This window comes from Anolis sagrei, chromosome 5, assembly GCF_037176765.1.
Source record: "Anolis sagrei isolate rAnoSag1 chromosome 5, rAnoSag1.mat, whole genome shotgun sequence".
Lineage (NCBI taxonomy): Eukaryota > Metazoa > Chordata > Lepidosauria > Squamata > Dactyloidae > Anolis > Anolis sagrei.
The window spans coordinates 194,325,825-194,343,393 of NC_090025.1; the positions used below are offsets into that span (position 1 = coordinate 194,325,825).

The following is a 17,569-nucleotide window of genomic DNA, read 5'->3' on the forward strand; positions in this document are numbered from 1 at the left end:
CCAAACTCCACTCACATTTGGGCATATTGAGTATTTGTGCCAAGTTTAGTCCACCTCCATTATGGTTTCAGTCCACAGTGCTATCTGGATGTAGGTGAACTACAACTCCAAAACTCAAGGTCAATGCACACCAAACCCTTCCAGTATTTTCTGTTGGTTATGGGAGTTTTGTGTGCCAAGTTTGGCCCAATTCCATCGTAGGTAGAGTTCAGAATATTCTTTGATTGTAGGTGAACTATAAATCCCAGCAAGTACAACACCCAAACGTCAAGCCTATTTTCCCCAAACTCCACCAGTGCTCACATTTGGGCATATTGAGTATTCATGGCAAGTTTGATCCAGATTCATCATTGTTTGAGTCCACAGGGCTCTCAGAATGTAGGTGAACTACAACTCCCAAACTCAAAGTCAATGCACACCAAACCCTTCCAGTATTTTTTGTTGCTCATGGGAGTCCTGTGTGCCAAGTTTGGCCCAATTCCACTGTTGGTAGAGTTCAGAATGCTCTTTGATTGTAGGTGAACTATAAATCCCAGCAACTACAACTCCCAAACGACAAAATCAATCTCCCCCAACCCCACCAGTATTTAAATTTGGGAGTATCGGGTATTTGTGCCAAATTGGGTCCAGTGAATGAGAATACATCCTGCATATCAGATATTTACATTATGATTCATAACAGGAGCAAAATTACGGTTGTGAAGTAGCAACAAAAATAATGTTTTGGTTGCGGGGTCACCACAACATGAGGAATTGTATTAAGAGGTCGCAGCATTAGGAAGGTTGAGAAACATTGCCATAAGGTGTATTAACTGTTGTGAGCTCTTTTGTTGATTTTGTATGCATCTCACACCAGAAGCGACTTGTAGTTTCTCAAGTCACTTCTGACATGAAAAGAAAAATCATTTTTTACAGTTGAGATCACAATGTGAATTTTCAGCATGCAACAACATTCCGTTGCAAACGTAGAAACTTGATAAGTTTGTTGGAGAACAAGTCAGTCCATGGATTTTGTTTCTATCCCCAGCAAGAATCACCCTCTTATTACTCATCCATAGTTGAGATGACAGAGCATTGGGAAGGGATCCCAAAGGTCAGCTAGTCTGACCCCCTCCCATGCAGGAATGCACTAATGAAACACTCCTGAAAGAGGTTCACCCCATGTCTTTCTAAAGTCCTCCTAAGAAAGAAAGACTACCAGCCTTCAATGCTGAATAGCTCTTAGAGTAAAGAGATGTTGGGTGCCAAGGACCCACTGTGTTGTTGTTCATTCGTTCAGTCGTTTCCGACTCTTCGTGACCTCATGGACCAGCCCACGCCAGAGCTCCCTGTCAGCCATCACCACCCCCAGCTCCTTCAAGGTCAGTCCAGTCACTTCACTTCAAGGATGCCATCCATCCATCTTGCCCTTGGTCAGCCCCTCTTCCTTTTGCCTTCCACTTTCCCCAGCATAGTTGTCTTCTCTAGGCTTTGCTGTCTCCTCATGATGTCTCCTCTAATCTCCTTCCCTCCAATGAGCAGCCGGGCTTTATTTCCTGGAGAATGGACTGGTTGGATCTTCTCGCAGTCCAAGGCACTCTCAGCACTTTCCTCCAACACCACAGTTCAAAAGCATCTCTCTTCCTTGGCTCAGCCTTCCCTAAGGTCCAGCTCTCACATCCGTAGGTGACTACAGGGAAGACCATGGCTTTGACTAGGCAATGGATCTTGGTTGCCAGTCTGATGTCTCTACTCTTTACTATTTTATCGAGACTGGACATTGCTCTCCTCCCAAGAAGGAAGTGTCTTCTGATTTCCTGGCCACAGTCTGCATCTGCAGTATACATTATATTTCCTTTTCATCGATGCTGCCCACCTCCTTGGATCTCGTGTTGGGAGAAAGGCAAGACAGAAACTGAAATCAATGCATATGTATGCATTTTCTACCGTTACTTTCCAGACATTAAACTACCCCCTGCAATGACCAACAATGGTCGCCGCACTGCCGTTTTCCCCTATTGTTTCAACATCTGCAGCAACAGCTGAAACCAACTAAGTTTCAATTGATTCCCCTTTGATTTCATGGGTTTTATTACTACTACAATGTTCCCGAGCCAGATGTTTTCCAGCAGCACATCATGCGCAACGAGGCACGCAACCAGACGCGGCTCTGAATAGATTGTAATTTGGGGCAGAAGGAATTGTTTCAAGGCCTCAAAAGGAACTTAGGGAGGGGATGGACCCTCCAAAACAGAACCTTCTGGGATTGTATTCCAACCTAAGAACAAAGGCTGGGTGGGGAAGTCAAAAAGGCCCAGCATGCCATAGAGCAGCCATGGGCAAACTTGGGCCCTCCTGGTGTTTTGGACTTTAACTCCCACAATTCCTAACAGCCGGTATTGTTGTTGTTATATAAATGAATGAGAGGGATTCCTTGAGGTGATCTTATGAGCTACTTGGAAGTCCCTGAACAGGTTCAGAAGTGGAGTGGGCAGATCAAAAGACAAGCTGGCAAAATGGCACAACCTAGAAGAATCCTCCATCTTTTGTGACTGTAGAGCAGAGCAAACAACTCTGCACCTGCATGCTTGTCCACAATATCCTGCCTCATATACAGAGGAAGAATTGTTTAAAGGTACAGACGATGCGGTCACTGAGGCTACTTTTTGGTCCTTGTTGGGGTTCAGCCTGTGTGCGAACCTGTACCTGACTCTCTGATTGTATTTCCTGATGTCAATGATTCTGAGGTCAATGTAGAAGATGACTGTTTGTGTAGTGAAAATCCTGCTTCTTTGGAAAGCAAAAGTCCAAATTCACATGAGAATGATTCAGAGCCAAGCGTTGAACTTTCACTCCCTTTTAGCTCTTCAGATAATCTGACACCTGGTCCCTCTAACGAGGATAGATGGGGGCAGATTTGGCAAAGCAGAGGCGAAGTGCAGAGTTTACGGAGGTCAGCTAGATTAAGAGATATGCAAACACGGCCTTCAGGCATGTCACGAAATAGATTTCTATGCTTTAAAAACGCTTGGCCTGGATGCCCATTTAGTCCAGGCATCGTTTCAGATTCATGTGCCTACTCTTGCAGTTCTCCTGCTTCCAGTGGCTTTGTTCCAAGGAGTCTTTCTAGTTTCAAGTACAGTTAGTGGATTGCTAACAGGTTCCAGGATTTAGCAGTGTTACTGTGGGTTTTTGATTTTGTTCATGGACATTTCTTGTTGCTGATTTTTACTGTGGCATTTTACCTTGCATTTTTCCTCTATTTTTGTACTCATCTTTCATCAATAAAAAGGATTGTTTTTTTCCTGAAGTCAAGTGTGGTGGATTGTTGTCTTAGGGTCCAGTTTCCTGCTCTGGGTTGCAACAGTCCTTCTATTTTTATCAGTTTTACACTTATTGATGCAATGCTTTTGATACTAAATAAATAATTAAATCTTGTGAGCCGGAGCCCCAAATACTCCGCATACCCCGCTTGCCCACCTCTCGAAAGCGACAAAGCCATACAAGATGCAGTGACAACTTTAATTGTACTCCGCTCTTGGCACTGTACAAGAAAAACATTTACAGAGATCCACAGTGGTTTGGTTATTTACATTTGCTTCCAGAACTCCCTCCCCAGCATGGTTTTTGACCCAAAACCTCTTCCGCACCAAAGGCACCCCTCACCTTTTTTCTCTCGGTGCCCTTTCGGGAGGCTGTTCTGCTTTACTCTACAGTAGACCCAACTGCCTCCCTTTTTCTTTGGGAACGGGTCCTTTTGGTGCTGGGGGAAAATAAGCAAGGAGCCTTCCTCTGCTTCTCTTTCCTTCTCACTAACACACCCAACTACCACTACTTCCCAAACCTTCTCACGACATACTTTGCACCTTCTTTTGCTTCCAACGGCGGACATCTTTGGATGCCCCCAGAAACATGACATCCTCTTCTATTCATTCTCATCCCGTTTCTTCTGCTTTCCCTAAAGCTTTCTGCGACATTCCCAAAGTCTTTCTGCATTCACTGCGATCCCCTTTCAGTAGTTCAGAGCACACCAGCTGCTCTACAGGCCTGTGGCGGTTCACCCCAAAATGCTACATTAAATTGCAACTCAATCCTTTCCCCCCAGAAAAAAATAAAGATTGCCTCTCGCTGATCATTTCAGGTTCTGCTGTGCCTTTTTTTGGGTGGACGCAGAGGTCTGGCAATGCAATTCCTCCTGTTTGAAGTAAAAGGCACAAGAACCCCAGACCAGATTGTTTTGGGTTTGCAGGGGATGGGGATTGCAAACTGTGTTCACCTATTTCCCCAAATGGCTCAAGAACGTATGGCTTTTCGTTTCACCCGGTCAAGAATCAAATTGGCTTTTAAATATAAACAACGTACACACCACAAAAAAAAAAAATCAAATACATAAAAAAAAGAAGCCAATCTGAATGTTGGAAAAAAAAATACACTGAAATCGAAGTACAAAAAGAGTCCCCTACAAACTTATTCAAATAATAATAATAATAAAAGATTAAATACTTGGCAGGTCATGTCAATTCACACAGAGACTGTACAAGAACAACAACAAAAAAAGTACAGAATTCCAGTCAAAAAAAAGAGGGAAACCTGTTGAACTTGGGAGTCTGTTTCCTGGATAAATAAATGTGGGGATTGGGCCTCAGAAAGGCCCCTGTCAGGAATTAAAAGTTGGTGTAATCCCATTGTCTTTTAGTTAATTAATTTCAAATTGTTGTGAAAATCAGATTCACATTTAAGTCCATTTCAATTCATCCTTTTGCCGTATTGATCTGGGTAAAAAAGCAGGCTTTTCTAAGTGAAGCTGCTCAAAATCCCAAGGGAACTAAACTTCAGCAATTTGAATTACTCTCTGTCAAAACCGCAGTGAGAGCAGGGATCCCACCATGTCACATTTTCCAAAGGGTCCAAGCTAACCTAGACACCCAATTTGTCCTCCCAGAACAGACTCCGGTTCAACCGTGGTTTGCTGAGAACCAGTAGCTGCCATAAACATAAACAACAACAAAAACAGAAACCACACAGGCGTTTCGGAAGGAGGAGCCCCCCTCCCTCCCCTCATTCTCACATTACAAAGGAAAGAAAATGTACACTTTATTTATAAATAAACAGCGGAGAAGGGCTTCTGCTTCCTCCTTCAGACGAGAGTCTCTTTCCGTTTGCCGCTGAGCTGGCTTTTCTCCCGCGTCCTTCGCAGCCCCGAGTGCATCCGGCACCCCTTCCCGGGCTTGGGCGCCACCTCGTTCGTGTCCATCGAGGGGTGGCCCTCGGGCGAGTTCTCGTCCAGCTCCATGCGGACGCTGCCTGAGAGCGTGGACTGCCTCCTCAGGATCCTGGGGCCCGACAAAGAGGGGCTGTTCTCTTCCGCCTCCTCGCTCAGCTCTGGCAGCTCCTTGAGCTCGGGAGGCCCCACCGCCAGTTGGAAGGGCGCAATGGCTGAGCGGATGCAGTTGAACCACTGCTGCTTGTGGAAGACGTCGTTGGCCTGCAGCGTGTGGGACTGGCCCGGGGAGGGGTCCCGGAAGCGCACGCGGAAGATGTTCTTGGCTGGAGGGGGAAAGGGAAGGAGAAAGCTCAGTCAGGTTTGCTTAACAACATTCCAGTAGCAAGCTGTGAGGTTTGGCTCTGTAAAGGCTGCTCGGCATTTTGCTATAGGGCAGTGGTTCTCAACCTGGGGTCCCCAGATGTTTCTGGCCTACAACTCCCAGAAATCCTAGCTGGGATTTCTGGGAGTTGTAGGCCAAAAACATCTGGGGACCCCAGGTTGAGAACCACTGCTTTAGGGAATGAGTGGATAAGACAAAGCTTCTCAATGTCGAAGACTTTCATGGCTGGAATAACTGGGTTACTGTGAGTGTTCTGGGCTATCTGGCCATGTTCCAGAAGCATTCTCTCCTGACGTTTCACCAAGGCATCCTCAGAGGTAATGGGGTTTGTTGGAAACTAGGCAATGGGGCTTATATTTGAGGTTCTTTCTTGGCTTTTCCGTTGCACCTTTGGAGAGTGATCTTACATCTCCCTCTGTCACTCCCCCCCATAATGTTTGTCCTGCACTGCCTCCAGCCTATATGACAGCCTGTCTCCACTACTCCGTGGTTCATGAGTTTCCCCCTTACAAATATACGTGTTTATTCCTATCTACACTTTTTAGCCAGTATTGCACCACCTGACATCCGCTGGGAAGTAGCAGCCAATAGTGAAAGGACCAAGGCAGTGACATCTCCAGCCCATCCCTTGTTTGGGTATCAGCCAGCATGTCAACGACTTAAATCAAGAAATAGTTTTCTAAGATCTACAGAGACACTTGCTAGAACATCTCAGCAAGCAAGAGTCCAAAAGTGGCAGGCTCAAACCCAGAACCTCAATCAATGGCTGATACCAAATGAGAGACTCCCCCCTGGGCACACAGAGGACTGGGCATCTTGGAAGGCGCTGAACAGACTGTGCTCTGGCACCACAAGATGCAGAGCCAACCTTAAGAAATGGGGCTACAAAGTGGAATCCACGACATGCAAGTGTGGAGAAGAGCAAACTACAGACCACTTGCTGCAATGCACAATGGAGGACCTTCTTGTGGCAACACCAGAGGCACTCCAAGTGGCCAGATACTGGTCAAAGGACATTTAATCAACTACCAAGCTTGCAAACCTTGTGTTTTGTCTGTTTGTTTTGTTCTGTTAAAAATGTAATACAACTGTTTGGTTGCTCCTGACTTGACAAATAAAGAAATTCCTATCTCATCCTGAATTTTATCATTACCTGTACATGTGGCCCTCTCACTGTGATTGTGTCTGATTTTTCACTGTATTATTTTGCATTTTTGCATTGTGTTTTTATGTTTACTTATTTTATTGCCATGTTTTGTTTTATACTTTTGTGTTATGTTATTGTAATTGCACTACCGGGCTTGGCCTCATGTAAGCCGCCCTGAGTCCCCTTTGGGGAGATGGTGGCAGGGTATAAATAAAGATGCTGATGATGATGATTATTACTTGTCTGTGGAATTATGCCCAGGGTGGGAGAAAAAACTCTTTTGTCTGCTTGAGGCAAGTGTGAATGCTGCCAATAGCCACCTTGCTAGCAACTATGCCAGCTCCACTGGCTGCCGGTCCATCTCCGAGCCCAATTCAAAGTGTTGGTTTTGACCTATAAAGCTTTATACGGTTCTGACCCAGCTTACTTGTCCGAACGCATCCACCCCTACATCCCTCCTCATAATCGAAGATCATCCGGGGAGGCCCTGCTCTTGCTCCCGTCAACAGCAAAATGCGTCTGGCGGGGACGAGAGACAGGGCCTTCTTGGCTGTGACCCCCCGCCTATGGAACACACTCCCGAATGAGGTAAGATCTGCTCCCTCCCTCCTGGCTTTTAGAAACAAATTAAAATCATGGTTTTGGGACCAGGCCTTTGGGCAGTAGAAGTGAATGTATGCAGCATTTCGGAAAGACAATGACTGGAACGGTGATTCGACGAACGAGACTGTTTTAATTATTGTTTTATTGCTCATGGATGTATCTTTAATTTGATTTAGGTCTAATTGTAGTGTATAATTGTAATTGTTTGTACTGGCATTGAATTTTTGCCATTATTTATATGTAAACCGCCTTGAGTCCCCCTTGGGGTGAGAAAAGCGGTATACAAATACTGTAAATAAATAATAAATAAACTCCAAAATCAAGAAAGAGCAACACACCCAAAAAGCAGGGTAATTCCAGAAAAATAACCAATCAGGGCTAGCTAGCACCTCCAAGCAAAGGATTCCCCCAGGCAGAAAACAGCTAGGCTTTGAAGCTGCAAGGCCATTCAATGCTAATCAAGGTGGACAATTGCAACACTCAAGAACAAGGCAGACCTGGCAGTCATTCAAGCAATTGGAGTCATTCACACAACAGACTTTAGACCAGGAATTGGCAAACTTGGGCCCCTCCAGGTGCTTTGGACTCCAACTCCCACAATTCCTAACAGCCTCAGGTCCCTTCCTTTTCCTCCTCAGCCGCTTAAGCGGCTGAGGGGGAAAAGGAAAGGGCCTGAGGCTGTTAGGAATTGTGGGAGTTGGAGTCCAAAACACCTGGAGGGAGGGCCGAAGTTTGACCATGCCTGCTTTACACAAAAGGCATATTCTTGAGAGCAAGAGGAGTGTCTTTGCTTCCTACCTTTATCAGAGTTGCCAAACGCGCCTCGGAAGGATCCCCCCATTTTGACGTCCCCGTCTTGCAAGTCCTCCAGCACCAGGTCCTGGACAGGGATGGGCTGCCGGTAGACTTGGAAGGAATGGCGCTCGTTGCGGGTCACAGGTCGAGCCAGGACCAAGATCTCTTGGAAGAGGAAGACGTAGAGCTTCTGCAGAGGAGAAAGAGACCGGCGGCTTTGTGTAAGCATCTTGGTATAAAATCCCAGGATGACATACATTTTAGGTAGAAATACTTCACAGAAGTACCTTTACATTTACAGTTTATTTCATTTCCATCTTCTTTACATAAACGAACCAAAGAAATGCATGGGGAAAGATTTGTGTTCAAAATCCTGGATCAAGATCCTTAACAGATTAGAGAGATGATGGGCCAAAACTAAATAGTAGTAGAAGTAGTAGTTTATTCGATGCTTAGACCATAGGTCTTTCACATACAAGGCAAATAAATAAATACATGAACACCAGATTATTAAATACGATGTAAAATACACAATAAAATCCTATAAATCATTAAAATGATACATATATCGATGGCAAGATGCACCTCTAAAATACTACATAATGTATAGACTCATACCTGCATAATTAAAAACCAAGTATAAGCAAATAGATACAGAACTAACTAAATAAAGTTTAACAGGGACAAATGGAAGAAACTCCACTTAGGCAGAAAAAATGAAATGCAAAGAGACAGAACGAGGGACGATGCCTGGCTCAAGAGCAGGACATGAGAAAAGGATCTTGGAGTCCTCCTGGGGAGGAAGGGGAACATGAGCCAGGAATGTCATGTGGCGGCAAAAAAGCCAATGAGATTTTGGCCTGCATCAATGGGAGCCTAGTGTTTGGATCCAGATAAGTCATGCTTCCCATGCTCTATTCTGCCTTGGTCAGACCACACCTGGAATCATACTGTGTTCAATTCTGGGCACCGCAATTGAAAGATGTTGACTCTAAGCTGGAATGTGTCCAGAGAAGGAGAGTGACTCAAAGGAGGAAGGGTCTGGAGAACAAGCCCTATGAGGAGCAGCTTAAAGAGCTGGGCATGTTTAGCCTGAAGAAGAGAAGGCTGAGAGTAGACATGATAACCATGTATAAATATGTGAGAGGAAGTCATAGGGAGGAGGGAGCAAGCTTGCTTTCTGCTGCCCTGGAGACTAGGACGCAGAACAATGGCTTCAAACTACAAGAAAGGAGATTCCACCTGAACATTAGGAAGAACTTCCTGACTGTGTGAGAGAGAGCTGTTCAGCAGTGGAACTCTCTGCCCGAAAGTGAGGTGGAAGCTCCTTCTTTGGAGGCTTTTAAGCAGAGGCTGAATGGCCATCTGTCGAGGGGGCTTTCATAGAATCATAGAATCAAAGAATTGGAAGAGACCTCATGGGCCATCCAGTCCAACCCCCTGCCAAAAAGCAGGAATATTGCATTCAAATCACCCCTGACAGATGGCCATCCAGCCTCTGTTTAAAAGCTTCCAAAGAAGGAGCCTCCACCACACTCTGGGGCAGAGAGTTCCACTGCTGAACGGCTCTCACAGTCAGGAAGTCCTTCCTCATGTTCAGGTGGAATCTCCTCTCTTGTAGTTTGAAGCCATTGTTCCTTGTCCTAATCTCCAAGGAGGCAGAAAACAAGCTTGCTCCCTCCTCCCTGTGGCTTCCTCTCACATATTTATACATGGCTATCATATCCCCTCTCAGCCTTCTCTTCTTCAGGCTAAGCATGCCCAGCTCCTTAAGCCAGTCCTCATAGGGCTTGTTCTCCAGACCCTTTAATGTGGGTGGCTTTGAATGTGATTTCCCTGTTTCTTGGCAGAATGGGGTTGGACTGGAGGGCCCACCAGGTCTCTTCCAATTCTAGGATTCTATCATTCTATGACTAGGATTTTCCTTGGACTGGACACTAGACTACTAGAATCGCAGTCTAGAATCGCATTGGCTTTTTTAGCTGCCGCATCACACTGTTGACTCATGTTCAGCTTGTTGTCTATTATGACTCTGAGATACCGTTGCCATACTGGATTAAAACAGACCAACAATTGGACTCAAATAAAAAAAATCATCGAATGCAAGCTCTTTTGCTCCCTTATCTCGCCTGTAATTACAAGGTCAGACAATGCACAATGCTGAAATTGCATCATTGAAGATAACCATTTTCTCACCATCAGGGAACCATTCCCACAGGAGAGATTCCTCCTTCTGGTATTTAAAGGTTTCCCCACTGAAGTCTGACAGGCTTCATCATTATCATATTTTGGGGACCAAATGTTTCTCTATTCCCAGACTACACAGGAAGTGTAGTCTGGGAATAGAGAAATATTTGGTCCCCAATTTTTTGGTTTTTTGCATCAGGCTTATGCGAAGTGGTTGTTCCTATGCTTTGTTCTCATATGACGTATTTTGGATGTTTTTGATCCATTTTGTGCATTTTAATTGTAATTAAATGGCCTGATGCTCTTGGAAAAGCTGTCCAAATTTTAATTATAACAATACAAATGAAGGCAGGAGTGACTGGGATAGAGGCGTCTGCATGGCAGATGTCTTTACATAATATATTCTATCAGCCCAAAATATATACAATTTAGGCAAGAGAAACCTCATGTGATTTCTATTGGCTTTCCAACATGCCAGCGACTAATGGGAAAAATGCAGAGGAGGCTGGGATACTCCATCAGATACAAAAACCCTAAAGGAATGGCAGCCCAGTAATTTTTGAGACCGACTGAAGCCAAACTGTTTCAAAATCCGTGATGCAATTATTATTTCTTCAACAGCCAAACAGTTTTGCCTAGAAAAGAGGTTAAGTTGACCTACTGGAAACTGTTTTGCTCACAACAAGGAGGAAGGACAAAGGCCTTTCAGTCCCAACTCTTCTTCCTGAGAAGCAGCCTCAATGGAGTCATGTTCAGACTGAAAATCATCATCGGTTTCTTCCAATCCAGAAGATTTCACGTTTGCAAAGTCCTGCTGTGACATCAGCAGGACTTCTCAGAAATCACGTCTTGACCACACTGAACAATGCATGGCATGCTTTCCATGGTATTTTCAGTGCTAATTATTTCGTCACTACCTGTAATCTGAACAGATACCGCTTTTCCTCTTAAGCAAAGCGGGTGCTTTCAAAGGGGTTCCTTATTACCTACTCTAAATCTGGTGCCAAAGGCTAGAAAGAGGAAGGAATACTAATTCTGATACCGTTAAAACTCAGTTCTCATAAGACACCATTCTTGGTGGTTTCGATGTTCTAGGAGTCTTGAACATGTAAAAAGGAGAATCATAGAATCCTAGAGTTGGAAGAGACCTCCTGGGCCATCCAGTCCAACCCCATTCTGCCAAGAAGCAGGAAAATTGCATTCAAAGCACCCCCAACAGATGGCCATCCAGCCTCTGCTTCAAAGCCTCCAAAGAAAAAGCCTCCCCCAGAAGAAAAACAATGGTAGACACTATAGCCCCATTTTCAAAGCAGCCTCATTCCTCATTACAACAGCAAAACAACAGAGAGGAAACAATCAAGGACATCTAATCACCTCTCAACAAAAGATTGCTCCAGGCACTGGTAGGTCATCAAATACTAATCAAGGTGGTCAGCTGAAACATTCACACCTAGCTCCAACAGACAAGAGTCCTTTGTCCCACCCTGGTCATTCCAGATATATAAACCCAATTTCCCTAGTTCCAACAGACCTCGCTAACCTCTGAGGATGCTTGCCATAGATGCAGGCGAAACGTCAGGAGAGAATGCCTCTAGAACAGTGGTTCTCAACCTGTGGGTCCCCAGATGTTTTGTCCTACAACTCCCAGGAATCCCAGCCACTTTACCAGCTGTTCGAGGATTTCTGGGAATTGAAGTCCAAAAACATCTGGGGACCCCAGGTTGAGAACCACTGCTCTAGAACATGGCCATATACCCGAAAAACCCTACAACAACCCAGCCTCATTTCTACTAGCTTAAAGAACTCGCTCCACCAAAAATTTGAGACAAGATAACACTGATCTCATTTTCCTCCTAAAGGCAAAGTAGGCCCTCCAAATATTGAAGGACTGCAACACTAAGCACTTTCCAGTATTGTTTATGCTGGCAAAGACTGCTAGGACTTGATGTTCAACCACTTATGGATAGCCATATGTTCCCAGATGATTTAAGGGCAGGAATAGGCAAATTGGGCCCTCCAAAACACCTGGAGGGCCCAATTTGCCCATTCCAACTGATCTCAGGTAATCTTGCTTAGCTATTCCTTCAAAGTCCTTGACTTTGCAGGCCGAGCAAGAGACTTACATGGCCATTCTTGTTCTTGAGCTCGCCATGGCACAGCAGCACTTTGCTGGCTTCGATCCGGGGGTCCCGCTGCTTCTCGTCCAGGTACTCCAGCTTGTCAATATAATACTGACATTCGGACTCGCCTTTCTTCAGGTTGATGTCGGAGAGGACTCCTTGGATTATGGAGATCTGGAAACAAAGTGCCCAGCTTTTAATGACCCTCGGCAATTGGAAGTCAGGATACTTAAGCACAAAGCTCAGTGCAGGTAATGATGTGATAACAGATCGGGAAGACGGTGCCGCATGACTGGAGGCCACAGCAAGAGTTTCGCTCAAATACCACATTACTTAATGAGAATGGTATTACATCAGCTGAACAGGAACCAGCTGTGACATTTTGGAGCTGGAATGTGAAACTCCACAGGTTTTGGGTTTTTTTTTGTCGTGTCAGGAGTGACTTGAGAAACTGCAAGTCGCTTCTGGTGTGAGAGAATTGGCCATCTGCAAGGACGTTGCCCAGGGGATGCCTGGATTGATTTGATGTTTTTATCATCCTTGTGGGAGGCTTGTCTCATGTCCCCACATGAGGAGCTGGAGCTGATAGAGGGAGCTCATCCGTTTCTCCCTGGATTCGAACCTGCGACCTGTCGGGTCTTCAGTCCTGCCGGTGCAGGGGTTTAACCCACTGCGCCACCAGGGACTCCTACTCCACAGGTATACCACCCTCTTACACTAATTGGTGTAACACAGGGATTTTCACACACAAAGCACAAAGAAATGAGCCAAAGTCATGCACAAGGTGTGTTCATTTTAATGGTATTAAGGGAGCAAGGGGACCATAGGACACGTTTCCCTACTCTTTCCTTTTGCCAGGTGACATCTTGTCAAAACTTATTGTCACCTTAATAATCCATCATCACTGAAATAAGGATAGCTATGAGATATGGCGTGTGCTAATAATAATAATAATAATCATCATCATCATCATCTTTATTTATACCCCGTCACCATCTCCCCAATGAGGACTTGAGGTGGCTAACATGAGGCCAAGCCCCCCCCCCCAAAATACAGTACAACACAATAAAATACAGAATGCAAAAAAACCAAAACTTACATCAGAAAATAATTACACTAGCAATACAAAACTATAAAACAAATTAACACAATATAAAAGTCAAACTGGAAGGGCAGGCCAGACGGATGAAATAAAATGGTAATATGTTAAAACCCTGAGTGAGGTAGGAAAAGAAAATGTGTAAGTAAGGGGAGCCCAGGAAGGATAATCAGTGGGGTAAGGCTTTCAGTCTAGGGCAGGGGAGAATGCAACACAGGGGCAACACTATAGATGGGGCAAAACAGAAGTGGAATAAATGGTCACTCTCCGAAAGCACATCAGAAAAGCCAGGTTTTCAAGTTTTTCTTGAAGTCTGCTAAGGAGGGGGCTTGCCTAATCTCACCAGGTAGTGAATTCCAAAGACGGGAGCCTCTATTCATTTGTGAGGGCGTTTCCTGAGCTTTGGAAAAGTTACGTCCCTAGGTTATGGTAGCTAGAGGATTCTGGAGACTACAGTTCGAAAATGTAACTTTCCTGAACTCTGGCTATTTCCAAACTACTACTCAGTGAGCTGTGTTTACATTTTCACAGGGTAAAAAAGTGGGTGGGTGTTGACAATCCACAGCCACTTACTGCTTCTTCCAGAATCTGGACGTCCGGGTGATCATTGGGCGTATGCCGAAGGATTTCCTTCAAGAGGAGCGGGTACTTCACCAGGCGACTTCGAGGGATGTCCAGGAAGCTCCAGAGGTCCAGCTTGCGGCTGAAAGGAGACTCGAGGCAACGCTGGAGGAAGTCCTGGACTCGGGGGTCTTGCTTCTTCTGGTCCAGAAGGGCTTTAGCGGCCAGCTGGTTGCTGCAATAGGCCTTGTAGGCATTCAGCCCTGGCAACTGGGAAGGCATATAATGAGAGAACACTGCTCAACCGCGACTTCAAACTCAATGACCTTCTCAAATGAGTCAGGCAGTCTAAAATTGGATACTTCACAGTATTAAGTATGAAGCTAAGTAACGTTATGTAATTTCCACGTCACTCAGAGAGGAGAGAGAAAAAAAGGAAGAGAGGAACATCTTAGACATTCAGTTCCTCTGAAGTTCATAGCTGATATCAGTAACAGGAAAGAAGTACAACCTCAGGTCTGAAGACATTAGAAGATGTACGGGAGTCACATGACAGTTTTCACATTTTCAATGAGAGTCTTGTGAACTCCATCAACTCATCACACACTATTCTTTTTCAAATTAAGGATGCAATGAAGCTTTTAGACCCTTGTATCTGTTTTATAACACTTTGTTTTTGTACACTTCGTTTCAAGTTCTCAGGTTATAATACTAGTAATCCTTACTTTATTCTAGTGCAGGGGTCCTCAAACTACGGCCTAGGGGCCACATACGGCCCTCCAAGGTTATTTACCCGGCCCTCACTCAGTCAAACTAAATCTGAAACGACTTGAAAGCACACAACAACAAAAACAACAATCCTATCTCATCAGCCAAAAGCAGGCCCACACTTGCCATAAAAATACTAATAAGTTCTTATTTGTTTTAATTGTTGTATTGTTTTAAAGGGGTTTTTTTGCACTACAAATAAGATGTGCAGTGTGCATAGGAATTTATTCATATTTTTTTTCAAATTATAATCTGGCCCTCCAACAGTGTGAGGGACTGTGACCTGGCCTTGTGTTTAAAAAGTTTGAGGACCCTGCTCTAGTGTATCACCCTATATTATAGTAATATAGATCAGTGACTGAAACACAGGCATTAGTGACATATGCCCCCCTCAAATGTAAATTTGAGATCACCAATAGAAGACCCAAAAACCACAAGTTATGACAACTAAGAGAAATATTTAGGCCAGAGTAGTTTAGTATGCAAATCAAATCTAGAGCAATGTACACCTGATTCTGTAATTTTTGAGTCATCAGCTGAGATTTTATAGGAAACTGGAGGACAGACAGTTAAGAATAACTCACCCATTTCACAAGGATGGCTCCAATCTGCTCCACTGTCCCATCAGGTCTTGTTGCCTCTCCCAGCCTTGCCAAAAGGTCTGTAACATACACATAAAAGGGTATTGGCACCATTCCTAAGGCCTACATGTCAAAGAGCAACCACACTGCATGCCGTTGCCATTGCCACGTTAAAACCTAGCTTTCCAAAAAGCCATTCCACCGTGTTTTGAGTGGCTGCAAAGCATTTTTTTGTGAGATTTCTTACATGGTTGTTTTGTCTAGATGTGGTATTGTTTTTACAAGGAATGGCACGATCACAGTTTGTTTTGGTTTGCTTTGTAAATTGCTTTTAAGTTCCTTGTGGACAGCAAGGAATAAAACGAAGACATGAGCGTGGGGAAAGGGGAAGCGCATACCTTCGTGCAAAGGGATATAGGAGTCCAAGTCCCCAAAGATGTGCGTCAGTTCTTCTTCGGACATGATGGACAGCTTCAACATGGGGTCATGGTAAGCCTGCCAACAAACAGGGGTGGGAATTAGCCAAAGGAAAGGCCTAAGGAGGTATGGTGAAACAGAGAAGAGGGTCAGACTATGTGCCCAGGTTCAGTGCCTAGGAAAGTCACTGAAAGACTCCTACATAGCTGCCAGCAAATGGAGATGATTCATCTCAAGTCTGGCCCAACAGAACTGCCATTTGAGTGTCTTGACGCAGGATGGGCAAAAGTACAGCCCAGTTGTTCCTCTTAAGCCAAAATGGCACAGCCAATAGTATGGCATGTTGGGAATTGAAACTCAAAGATAGCTAAGGGCTCTAGTTTGCACACCTCTATAGAAAACTGGCAAAAACTCCAAAGGATTTTGGGGTTGTCCTCAGGATCAATGCCCCTGAAAATGGCTAAAAAGCTGTTTTTATCCTAGTAAGTTGGGGCTACGCTCTACACACAAGCCAAATACTTGGTGTTCCACATTTAGCCTTCCAGCCTGAAGCAATTAAGTCAACAAATAAGCTGTTGCTCAGTGAATGCCTGCCTTCCCCATAAAAACCAACAAAGGCTGTGTGGCATTTCAACATGCATAGCCTGTGAATCATCTCCCTGAAACACAGTGACATCAAAGGAGTAGCCAACACATCTACAACTGCAAGGAATATGTTGTAATGTATGGGATAACAGGCAGGGTTGACGCTTTCGTAGAATTTTGGTGGCACCGTAAGATTCTAGAAATGCCTTTCATCATCTGGTGGCCATTTTCAGGGTCTGTATTAATTTAACATGCAATCAACAGAGAAGTAGAGAAAGACCCACCTTTCTGGCAAGCTTTAGGTCCTCGATCAAATCCTGCTCGCCCCTGGACATTTCGTATATCGCCTGTAGAAGGAAAAGACAAAGCACATGGTCAGGTCTCCATCTTAATGCTCTGGAATTCCAAACAAAGTCAAAGTTGACCCATTTCTAACTAGGCCCATTTCCACTGAAATGGAAGATAGGAACCAATTCAGCCCCACCAGTATCATCAAAGACAAGAGGCCAGTCCTTTTGGAGGCCCAGGACAAAGGAAGCCCAACGGTCAGGTTGCTACGCGCGCAACCCTCCACCTTGGCACACAAAAGGCAAAGACTTGAGTCACCCCTGCAAAAAACAAACTCCTTGTCATGCAGGGAGGTTCTGAAGCCTGCACACCGAGCCAAACTAAATACTCTTTGCAGGGACTTGTGCTCCCCTTCAACATGAAGAGCTGAACTCCCTCAAAGGACTGAACTTTGGCCTTCTTCACCTCATTTGCTTTGTAAGTCACCAGCATCAAGGCAACTCTTTTGTCTGGGTCCTGTGTGAAAACAGATTGGCATTTGGGCCTTTGCCAGTCTTACGTTTCTTCTCAAGTATACTACTGCCTGTACTTTGGCACCAGAAGACCATTTTTTTCAGAAGGGGAGGTTTTGGAGAGTCAGTTCAGAGGTGCAGTGGAGCATAATGAAATTGACATGTTGTGTCATCAACTTTTTTTAACCTGCCCTACCCTCCAAAACTAAGGAAAGGCAATTCTTTAACATGCCACCATGACCTCTTGCTATACCACCCATCAATCTCTTTGAACTGCAATATGGAAATTAAAAAGCCCTGCTCAGAGTGGGTACTATTTAC

General features: G+C 44.7%; 1 protein-coding gene across 2 annotated transcripts in view; it reads right to left on the reverse strand.

The window, feature by feature from the left end:
* Window positions 1–3,482: 3,482 nt before the first annotated feature.
* Window positions 3,483–17,569, reverse strand: part of NET1 (neuroepithelial cell transforming 1) — a 97,574-nt gene continuing 83,487 nt past the window's right edge. For both annotated transcript variants that reach the window (XM_060776392.2, XM_060776391.2), the window contains 7 exons: window positions 16,733–16,795; window positions 15,845–15,941; window positions 15,450–15,526; window positions 14,110–14,367; window positions 12,441–12,611; window positions 8,134–8,320; window positions 3,483–5,526 (listed from right to left, as the gene is read on the reverse strand). In XM_060776392.2, coding sequence (XP_060632375.2) covers window positions 5,117–5,526; window positions 8,134–8,320; window positions 12,441–12,611; window positions 14,110–14,367; window positions 15,450–15,526; window positions 15,845–15,941; window positions 16,733–16,795 — 1,263 coding nt within the window. In that variant the 3' untranslated portion in view covers window positions 3,483–5,116. The remainder of the gene's footprint in view (window positions 5,527–8,133; window positions 8,321–12,440; window positions 12,612–14,109; window positions 14,368–15,449; window positions 15,527–15,844; window positions 15,942–16,732; window positions 16,796–17,569) is intronic.